Source organism: Adelges cooleyi, unplaced genomic scaffold (genome assembly GCF_023614345.1).
Source record: "Adelges cooleyi isolate 19-005CV unplaced genomic scaffold, UGA_ACOO_1.1 ACOO_flye_CR_arks_rails_tigmint_CR_PRNA_307, whole genome shotgun sequence".
In the NCBI taxonomy this organism is placed as follows: Eukaryota; Metazoa; Arthropoda; class Insecta; order Hemiptera; family Adelgidae; genus Adelges; species Adelges cooleyi.
The window spans coordinates 3,270,740-3,282,257 of NW_026095978.1; the positions used below are offsets into that span (position 1 = coordinate 3,270,740).

The 11,518-nt window shown below is 41.5% G+C and overlaps 2 protein-coding genes across 2 annotated transcripts; one reads left to right on the forward strand and one right to left on the reverse strand.

Annotated features, from left to right (window-relative positions):
- The first annotated feature begins 6,668 nt into the window (after positions 1-6,668).
- On the forward strand, positions 6,669-7,862 carry LOC126839781 (uncharacterized). Its single transcript, XM_050575190.1, has one exon. It carries the CDS (start codon positions 6,669-6,671, stop codon positions 7,860-7,862), a length of 1,194 nt encoding a protein of 397 aa, XP_050431147.1.
- A 928-nt stretch (positions 7,863-8,790) lies between these two features.
- LOC126839718 (uncharacterized) lies at positions 8,791-9,270 on the reverse strand. The gene is made up of 2 exons (XM_050575136.1): positions 9,085-9,270; positions 8,791-9,026 (listed from the first exon to the last, which is right to left on the reverse strand). Exons 1-2 carry the CDS (start codon positions 9,261-9,263, stop codon positions 8,891-8,893), a joined length of 315 nt encoding a protein of 104 aa, XP_050431093.1. The 5' UTR covers positions 9,264-9,270; the 3' UTR covers positions 8,791-8,890.
- Positions 9,271-11,518: the final 2,248 nt, after the last annotated feature.

The following is an 11,518-nucleotide window of genomic DNA, read 5'->3' on the forward strand; positions in this document are numbered from 1 at the left end:
TCTTTTAGTAGAGGAGTACGCAACGATATATTATGTCGTTTTAAAAACGAATCCGTCCAGTCATACCCAGCTAACTTATTTTGATTATTAAATCTGTGGTTTAATTTATTTAGATCTGCAAACTGATAACCAAGCTGCTGTAGTTTTTTAAATGATAGACCGTAAAATCGGTTGTCAAGTGTACGACAATGATTAGCTAACTCTACTTCTTGCTGTAAAGAAAATGTCCTGCGGTATCGAACTAAACATGTTGTTGACCCTGCTTTTAGTCTTATTCTCAAACTGGACTCTGGTATATTTAACTGCCCAGCTATAGATCTAATAGACCTGCCTTCTTCAATTAAAGTCTTCACTGTATCAAATTGATCATCATTGATTGATATTCTGGTAGTAGTGCTAACTCGGTTCCTAAACAAAATTAATAAAATATAATTGTTATATATTTTCTTTTTAACAAGTAATAAGTTATAAACAGATATAATCCATGCATAATAAAATAGTAATAGATATAATATATAATTAATACAGTATTAGTAGTAAATACTAAACCAAAGTAATTTTTAAGTGTTATTATTCAATAAATATTACATATTATTATTTAATAATTTTTTTAAACATCAAATAAATATATAATATATATTTATTATACACCTATATTATGTACTAATGTAGATACCAATTCATTTAAATGAATATCTAAATAAATAGCTATGTTTAAATATAACTAACTGTTTAGATATAAATTTTTAAACTATAAAAATATTAATTAAGGTAGGTTATCAGTTAAGAAATGCTGCGCACTTTTACCCCAAACCTATTGAGCCATTTTACCCCAATGTGAATTTCTGCATAAATAGTATTGTAGTATATTCAGTTGTTATCATATCAATAATTTACTAGTATTGTCGTATAGTCACCTACTAGTACTAAACTAAAATAAATGAAAGCAACACCTAACGTGTCATTAATTAGTATTTATTACTACTTCTATACTAATATAATATTACATAAAATTAATACTTTACCTCATATTAACGCCAAAACTTCATCAAGTGTCGAAGAAAATGTTACAAACGTAACACACAAATACACGAATAAAATAAGATTTTCTGATAATATACACAATTTACATTTAATTAAGATGTTCTAAAAAACATAGATACTCTGGAAACATAGATGCTCTGTAAAACAGATACTCTGTGAGACACGATTCACTGACGGTAGTTACACGACTAACTCCCCGTTGGTGGTGGGCACGGCTCGAGCCGTCTGGCTAGGGCGAAATCCCTAAGTCAGCAAATTCCATTCGACTCGGCCGTGGCCAACACCAATTCCTGATGTTCTTATTCAAACAGAAATTATTTACACATACATAAAAAACATATTATAATAAAATGCCCAAGATAGGGGTTCGTAACACCCCCCACCCTAAATGAGACAAAGGGGCTACATGGTCACTACTGTCTCACTAGAACACTGAATTATACAATTCAAAAAAGATGGTCTGCGATTTCAGATTGAGGCTACGCGATTTCCGGTACATTTACATGGATTACCCGATTTTTACATTTAACTGTAACTATAATTATAGCTATACATAGTATAAAAATACATGAATATACAATATATATATGATGACCTAAGGTAACAATGAAGACAGAATCGTCTGGTAGCTTATCTAAGTTGTCTAAGTTAAGAGATTCTTTACTGATTTGACAAAGGTCATTGGACACGCGTACATGATTGAGGCTCTGTGGTTGTACAAGATTTAGGGTTGTCATTATTGTAGGTGGTATACCAAAGAAATAGATTCTGGAATAACATCGAGGGTCTGATTGATAAATTCATTACAGCTAGGTAACAATATTGCATTTTCCGTATGAAGAGTACATGATGGGGATATCATTATTCGACCAATACATGTTGTATAAAATTGAAATATGCGCGAGGGATATTTACAATTTAAGGTGATAAGTTCAGATCGCGTATAATATATCCAAGAATCTGATTGTGAAAACCGGTTCCAAATTGTAAAATTAAAAGATATGTATTTAATATTACAAGAGTTAAGGATGGTCTGTGGAGATTTTAGTAATAATATTTCTCATAATTTGGATGATGCTTTGTGGTTAATTAGCAGGTTGCCCTTACATAATGTACGGTTGTAAACCTAGACATGCTTCACGTTGAGCGGTGTTTAAAGTAAAATAAAATTCGCTATCGTCGTTTAACGCTATGTAGTCAGCAGTAGGTGAGATAAGTATAGCGTTATTATTAATTACATAATGTGGTAAGGGAACAGGTCGATAAAGAGTATATTCGTCAATCGTCGCTATTGGAAAAGTGAGTGAGAACAGAAGGAATTTGTCCTTTGTTAGGACCGTTGTAGTCGAGATTTGGAAATATTTCGGGATGTTCTGTTTACTAGGCGTTAGAGGTAATTGAGTGCCTGTCGGAAGGGTCAGTTGGATTTCACGAAGTTCGCGTAATAATTTGGACGGTGGTAGAACTGTGCTATGTATTCTGCCATGCATAGCTGAGTTGAGAATTGCAATAAGTGATTGAGTTTCATACGCATATTGATTCAGGAGTATCGTAAATAAAAGTGATTGTTCTATCAATGTAGTTTTAGTTAACAAGATGTTCACTGTTTGCATAGATTTTTGGACTTGGCTACTGAGGATTTTGATGTTAGTCTCGATTTTATTCTGATGCGCAGAGAGATCGCTAACTTTTTTAGTAATCTCTGATGTAGATGTCTGTAACAGACGGATTTTGTTGTTAGTCAAGTCCGTATCTACCACTTTAGTTTTAACGAATTCGATAATTTTCTGGAAGATGGACTCAGTATTGAATAATGGATTACTACCAAAAAGAATTTCCGCTCCTTTTGTAATAATATTTTTTGTTACTCTTTTGTGAGTGTCTGAGGTATTTAGACCCAATCCTAACCAAATATTATCATGGTTTGCTTCAATTTCTGATCGCGTTACCACTCGCTATATTCTACTAAGACAATCAGCATTAGTATTGCTTGTACCTGATTGGTAGAAAATTTCGTATTGGTATTCTTCTAACTTGAGTCTCCAACGCGTTAATCGTGAACCAGGGTCCTTTATTCCAAATAGCCAGACTAAACTTCGATGATCTGTGATGATATTGAACTTTTGGCCAAACATATAGCAACGAAATTTCTTAATTCCCCACACGATGGCACAAAGTTCTTTTTCAGTAGTGCTGTAATTGGTTTCAGCCTTGTTAAGAGTACGAGACGCATAAGCGATCGGCAAGTCCTTTCCCATGGGCTCTTGGGACAAAACACAACCGATAGCGAAGCCACTCGCATCGCATGTCAGGTTAAAAGGCTTAGTGAAATCCGTATACTGGAGCAGAGGTTCTGAGGCGAGTACTCGTTTAAGTGTCTCAAACGAGTCTTGGAATATATCGGACCAAATAAAAGGTACATCCTGTTTTAAAAGAGACGTCAGAGGTTTTGCTATGTGTCCGTAATTTGGTACAAAACGGCGATAGTAGCCCGATAAACCAAGAAAAGATTTTACTTGCTTTGCATTAGTTGGGACTGGAAAATCGAGAACACATTTGGTCTTACGAGGGTCTGGTTTCACACCTTGATCTGTGATGACATGCCCTAGATAGGTAACTTCTTTACGCATGAATTCGCATTTCGAGGGTTGAAGTTTTAAACTAAATTTTCGGATTCTGGTGAAAACATCTGTTAGTTTTTTCGTGTGTTCAGTGACTCTAGCAGCGTACACGATAATGTCATCTAAATAGACGAAAGCCTTTAAACCGATAATACCAGTTAGTACGGTATTCATGAGACGTTGGAATAACGCGGAAGCACCTTTCAGACCAAAAGAAACTCTGAGGAACTCAAAATGTCTTTTGTCGGTGCTGAAAGCGGTTTTTTCTCGATGTTCTGGATGCATTTGGACCTGGTGATAACCCTGGGCTAAATCTAGAGTGATGTAGTATTTGGACTTCCCCAGCTGCCACCAAAATGTAACGTGAGCCACGGGATAGGACGATTATTAGGTTAAAGTCAGTAAATTACACAACGTATTGGCGGATTTTCTGGTTGTATTTTAAACGTAACACACAAATACACGAATAAAATAAGATTTTCTGATAATATACACAATTTACATTTAATTAAGATGTTCTAAAAAACATAGATGCTCTGTAAAACAGATACTCTGTGAGACACTATTCACTGACGGTAGTTACACGACTAACTCCCCGTTGGTGGTGGGCACGGCTCGAGCCGTCTGGCTAGGGCGAAATCCCTAAGTCAGCAAATTCCATTCGACTCGGCCGTGGCCAACACCAATTCCTGATGTTCTTATTCTAACAGAAATTATTTACACATACATAAAAAACATATTATAATAATATGCCCAAGACAAGGGTTCGTAACACTATGATAGCAAAATCATAATAACAAAACAGTTTGACCAGATGACAAATACGAAATTACTTATACACAATAGTTCATTTTGCCCCATGTGCCATTATACCCCGGGTTACTCTAATGGTTGACAAAATAAAGTCCTCTTCAATTTTATCTTTATAAGAATATCTAACATACACAAGAAGTTGAGCATGATTAGTTAATCCGTAGATTCATCTAATTGCATTGTAAAATAATTTCCTCGTAATCTATTTAGAAGTTGTGATTTAATATTATCAGACATATTTTCAACTTGACGAGACACAGTATCTCTTGATAAGGGAACTGTTTTTAATTAATTTGCATATGATTCGCTATGCATAATTGATACTATTTTCATAGCGGCTGGCAAGATGAGAGATTCGCCAATAGAGTGTGTTTTTTTTTTCGCAATTAAGTATGAAACCTATAATGACGCAGCTAAAGCTTTTTTAGGAACTGAAGTTAAACTACGCAAAACATTTTTTTGAACTTCTAATGAATTTTCATATCTTTATGTTGGAATTGGGGATGTTTAGTTACTAAATGTCGTTTTAGCTTTGATGGCTTCATACTTTCCAAAGCTAATCTTTCTATATAATACTATGTACTGCATCACATTCCATCTGTGTATGGCCTATAAAAAATGTTGTTTAATTTGTACCTGATGTTGAATAGACAAACTGAGTAAAGCATTAGACATTATCGCATTGCTGTTTTGGTACCCACAACCATCAGAGTATAATATAATGTTTTTCGGTTTTTGTTTCAAACTGTCTTGTTCATGTCTAGTCAAGTATCAAGTTAAATTATCTATAATAATAGAACAGAAAATTGAGGCTTCAAGCTCACTTTCCGTCTCATTCCACCAGTAGTTAATACTTTAACGGTTAACTTCTTTTTTAGTCACAACATTTCAAATATAAGTTCTCTTTTCATCCCAATTACTAACCCAAAACTGCTGGAATATTTCTTCTCTTTCTGTAAAATTTTGACAGTGACGAAATGCAGACTTTTTACATACTTCAGACTTACAAGTTTCTTTCATTTTTCTTTTATTTCTAAGCTTATCTTGGCTAACAGTTTTTCCTTGTCTACTAAAACCAACATACTCTTGTCCAGCCATTCTTTTTAATTTTGATTCCTCACGAGATAATATATTATTTCTTTTAGGTTTTATTTTCCTTTTTTTACCAACTGACATTTCATTAATAACTATTTGGTTGACATCAATATCAGTGATTTCACTGTTGTCAGATAATGGAGGATTGAGTGTAACAAGTTCTTTATCTTTTTCATATTATATCGTATCATAATTTATATCAATTTCTGATTCTTCATTTAAATTTGTTTCTTTTACTATACCAGCAATGATTTCCTCTGAAGTATTTGATGTAATTTGAATATCACTATGAGCTTTAAATGGCAATAGTTCTTCTAAATTTAGGAATGATTCTAAATAAACAAAATCAGCGTTCATAATATCCTGTCTTGTAAGTTTAGTATTAACTATTACAGCTGGTTCAATGCAGATCAAACCGGACGCTCCGTCGCCGTTACCAGTCGATGTCTATGACGACGTCGTGGTACCCATCGGGTCGTACGAGGTGTCCGCCTTGGCTCGCGTGCTCAAGTCACTAGTCGAAAACCTAAATCCCGAATACCGGTTCGCGCTTCATCCCAACGTCAACACGTTTGAATCGGAACTCCTGTGCAATCGCGACATCAGCTTCGCGGCCCCCAACAGCGTCGGCCCACTATTGGGGTTTGAGCGGGTCGAGCTGCCGGCGAACACTTTGCACCGATCCGGTCGTCTGATCACCATCGATCCGCTTACGTGTATAAGAATCACATGCAACGTCGCGGCAGGCGCATTCGTCAACGACGTTCGTAGTCGCGCGATCTATGACTTTTTTCCATCCGTCCCGCCCGGGTTTCAGATCGCAGAATCACCGCGTAATCTGATTTATTATCCAATAGCGACGGATCGTCTCGACCGCGTGCGGGTCACGATTACCGATCAGAACTCGAAGCTGGTCGACTTCCGCGGTGAACCAATCACAGTACGTTTACACGTGCGCGATGGGGTTGGTGTTTAAAAGCGTCCGCGCGCGTCCGGTTCGGTACATTCAGCCGTCGGCACGATCCCGGTTAACACGGCAGAGCTTGCAAACGTTATCGGCGCTCGGCTACAAACTCGCGAATCAAACCACCGTCAATGGACATCGACGTTTTGGACATCACTCGGCGAGTCGAATTCGACGATCGCATCACTAAATACGAGTTTCACACTTATCAACCGTTCTCCAGCAACAGTCTAACGAACAACGATGAGATCCGCATCGCGATTCAACACCAGGACCTCTACACACTCCCTAGCGAATCACTGCTATGTCTGCAGGGATCCGTTGTCGTCACCCCGGCTACTGACACATCCGACGTGACCATCGTCACCAACGGATTGATGTTTTTGTTCGACGAGATTCGCTATGAGCTGAATTCAGTCGAAATCGATCGGGTGAGACAACCAGGCGTTGCTAGCACGCTCAAGGGGTACGTAACGATGCAGAAGGCGGTACACGGGCGGTACTCGAACGCTGGTTGGTCGGCGAACACAACAAAAAAGTTTGATGTCGTTATTCCGCTCAGGTTGATCTTGGGATTTTGTGAAGATCACAGAAAACTCATAATTAACGCGCGACAAGAACTCGTTTTGCACCGTGCGAGCACCGACAATGATGCTCTTCAAACGAACGCCGCAGCCGCAAGCGTTGTGTTGGATCACGTTACGTGGAGAGTGCCGCACGTCAATGTAAACGATTCTGTTAGATTGCAGTTGCTCAAAGCGTTGGACGCGAAAAAACCGTTATCCATCGCTTTCCGTAGCTGGGAGCTATTCTCTTATCCGTCGCTCCCCCGGTCGAACAAACATTCCTGGGCGGTTAAGACGAGCACGCACACGGAAAAGCCGCGATACGTGATAGTAGCCTTGCAGACCGATCGGAAAAATAAACTCGCGACGAACACCAGTCAGTTCGACGGATGCGGGTTGACCACGTTGAAAGTATATCTCAACTCTGAATCGTATCCGTACGATACGTTAAAAATCGATTATGCCGGTGATAAATTTTCGTTTTTGTACAACATGTATGCGAGTTTTCAAGAATCGTATTACGGCGTTCCGGTCGGAGACCCGTTGTTCACCGCAGCAGAGTTTAAGTCGACATCCCCCATCGTCGTTGTAGATTGTTCGAAACAGAATGATTTTGTTAAGAACGCGCCGATTGACTTACGTATAGATTTTGAAACGGCTAGCAACGTGGCTGATAGCACCGCTGCTTATTGTTTAATCGTACACGATAAAATTTTTGAATATAACGCTTTGACTAGCGAAGTGCACAAAATTTTGTAATACCAATTGATATAACAATACCTGTTTTTTTAAATTTAATATATCTTTATGATTGTAAATGTTATTTAAAAATAAATAACCATTGCATTAAAACATTTTTTTTTTTCCCTTTCCTTTCTTCGCTCTCAGTTATCAACCTTTTTCTTTTAACCATTGATTGGACGGGTAACATACAAATTGAATACACAGTTTTTTTTTTTTAGGTATATTACACATATTCATTTATTTTTATCGTACGTCAAGATGATATAACAAACATACACATATTATTAATCATATAAAACATACTTCGTTGTTACATTTTTATTTTTTTTTTTATTTATGTGCCCTCGAAGCACAGGGCCGTCCGCCCGCCGTTTAGTACTGCTGCTGCTAGCGTCGTCATTTTCTTCTTCTTCTTCTTCTTCGTCGTCGTAGTCAGTGTCGTCATCATCGTCGGCACTACTACTTTCAGTCTCTTCGTCTGTGCTCTCCGTGTCGCTGACGGGTAGTTCCATCACACTCGTCGTGGATGACGAACTGCACTCCTCCTCCTCCGAAGACATCGTTAGATCTGGTGATAATGTAATTGGACAATTTAGTTTTATACACACACACACCAAGGTTGATTTACTTACCCACTACGTCGGTCACCGAGAACACCCTCTCTATTCGCAGCTGTATACGCCTCACCGCTTCCGCTGCTGCAGCGTCTACCTCCTGTTTCACATATTTTTTTTTTTTACTATACGCTTCTTATATATAATTATTCCCTTAATATAAAATCGACTTACGCTCATCGGTATTATCACTGGCGACCCGTCGTCGTCGTCATCATCGTCGACGATATGCACCCAATTGGTACTAAACGGTGTCGGCGAATTTGGCGGCGATGGTGGTGAATATCTGTAATGCATTTTGATTTGGTTGTATGTGTGAATGTGATTAAATGGTTCAGCGTGTTCGTTTATATATGGTGTGTGTGGTTATTTCGTCCCTCCATTTTCTTTGTGTTATCATTGTACGCGGTCTAACGGGAAATAACCTTATCAGGTTTCGACCGTCAGGTCATCCACACTATCGCACGGTGGTGGTGGTGGTGGGGTTGAAGCAATGCTCACACCGTCTGACTTGATTACTGGTGTAGTACTCGTCTTCTCCTCCTCCTCCTCCACCACGTCGTTCCTGTTATAATTACTATATACTAAAATATAATCAATAGGTTTTTTTTTTTTTTACTTACTTATCTGTGTAACCGTCAAGTAACTCTGCTAAATTCCATTGTGAGTTAGACGTCACCATCATCGTATTAACATTTTCTCCCCATATTTCGTCGCACAGCCGTTTGTACTCTATGACCGCGATTTCTTTGTAATAACTTGGTTCTCGCGGCGGTAATCCGTGTACAGGATGATTCATCATTGCGGTGTACACCTCATCGACCGACATTGTTGCGTATCGATTTATCACCTCCACCGTCATCGCATTCTTCATCGTGCCGTATTACTCCGTCAGGGCTGTACATATTTTCGCGTTATCATCAAGTGCCCGTACGATTGATTCGCGATTCCACTCCAACGTTAACAAATTTTCTTCGGTCAGCGTAAGGCGGGTGTGCGCGTCGTTGATGATCAGGTTGTTGTTGCTGGAGTCAGGAATAGGGTCAATTTAGGGTAACCAAGTGTCTATGTATCACGTCTGAATTTATTTTAACATAATAAACATACAAAAACAAAATTGTGTCGAAAACGTATTTTGTCGAAGTCCCAGTGAAAGTGAAAAAGTGATCGCCGGCGGCGGCGGCGGCGGCGGCCAACCCGTCCATGCGGCGAGCGCGGCCTGTCGGACGACTGGAGGGAAAAGCGGGCACGGGCGCCATCCGGCGGTGGCGAGTGTGATTAGCACTCGACCACCACCGGAGTCGCGATGCGACCGCGTCATACTCCCCCCCCAGTCCGACAGGTCGGGCTTCAGTCCGAAAGGACTGTCGGTCCCGATGACAGGAATGCGTCGACGTCCGGCGCAACCTCCATCAATTGTACCGTGTCCGGTTGGAGGAAGTTAAACTCCCTCCATCCACCTGCCGGGTCAACACGTTGACCTAGGTCAACCACCGGTGTCGCTGCGACATCCACCGCTGACGAAGGGTGGGGTGGTGGAGGCTGTTGTTGCGGTGGCGACTTCGGTAGTTGACGGAAACGCCCCATCCCATCGCGCACGTTGTGCCGATGATTGGGCCGCTGCTGTTCCAGCCGGTGCTGTGCTGGCTGGCGTGGCCGGTGGCTGTGGGACGCGGCTGCTGGTCGCGGTCGACGTGACCTGGCGGCGGCGTGCCCCTCGGCTGGCCGTGGTCGACGACCCCCGTCCTCGAATCCGCGGTCATAGGCCGCCCACACCACCTCGTTGGCCCTCAGCTCCCAGAGCTCCGCTCTCCGGATGCGTTCCGGGGTCCAGTCCTCCAGGGTCTCCCTGGTCCGTCGACCCTCCAGCGCCGTGGCAGCTCTCCACAGTTTTCGGGCCTGCTCCCTCAACTGACTCGCCGTGTTTGCGGCCACCTGTCGCGACGGGCGGAACAAACGATTCTGTTCAGCCATGCTATCAACAGAAACACAGGGAACATTAACATTTCGTTTAAGGGTTTACTCCAGAGCTAGATGCTTTTAGGGCCGAAACATGTAACTTTAGCTGGACCTTCCCTTGGGTTTTAAACACTCCCCTGCCTAACCTCTTTGCCAATTGTACCGGCCCCAACCATTTAGGGGCAAAACCTGCATGGTACTTCTTTTCGGCACTTGACAAAGGGTGTGACCGGTAATACACCCAGTCTCCCTCTTTAAAGGATCGACTTTTCGCGGGTTGTTTCGGGAGAACTCCCTTTTTACCGGTTAATACCCCGACTTTACCGGAGGGGTTTCCTCCCCCCCCGGAAAGAACGATTTCCTCACCGGGTGATCGGAAATTAACTCCGGTTACCGGTGATTCCCCACCGGAGCCTTCGGAGTTCTCCGGACTTCCGGTGATGGATCGGGCTTTCATTCCGTCTCTACCGTCGGAAAACTCCCTTCGGGCGCTTATCTCCGGACCCTGCTCGGGTTCCTTCGTTTTTGTCGGGTCTACACCCGTGGAGACAATATCCAAAAGCCAATCTCCCGGCGCTTTCGCCTCTCGACCAAGCGCCATCGTTGAGGGAGTATAGCCAGTAAGCCGGTTCTTTCGGTTACGCACTGCGAAGAGTATTGCTGGTATACAGCTGTCCCATTGGCTGTGTGGGCGATCTACTAGTGCTGTGCGTAACCCTTTCTTCAGGTCTTGGTTCCGACGTTCTACTGGGTTGGCTCGTGGGTGATAAATTGGAGTAGTCCATCCTTCAGTACCCCACTTCTCCAGTGCTTTCTCCATTTGTTTGGATACAAACTGGGGACCATTGTCCGATAGAAGTACCCTAGGGTAACCGAAGCGTGGGAAGAACTCCCTCTCCAGTGTGTCGGTGATGGTCTTGGTGGTTGCTTGACCTAGTGGATACGCCTCCACCCACCGACTGTAACAGTCCGTGGCAACTAGTATGCACGTTTTGCCACGCTGTGTTCTTGGGTACGGACCCATCAGGTCAATACTAATAACCTCCCATGCTTGGCGAGGTTGTCTTGATCGCATCGGATCTTCCGGTTTCCGATTGA

Coding starts and splice junctions, on each gene's coding strand:
- LOC126839781 (XM_050575190.1), top strand. CDS start 6,669: ATGGACATCGACGTTTTGGACATCACTCGGCGAGTCGAATTCGACGAT.
- LOC126839718 (XM_050575136.1), bottom strand. CDS start 9,263: ATGATGAATCATCCTGTACACGGATTACCGCCGCGAGAACCAAGTTAT. Junction 9,027..9,084: donor CTTGACGGTTACACAGATAA/GTAAGTAAAAAA, acceptor TAATTATAACAG/GAACGACGTGGTGGAGGAGG.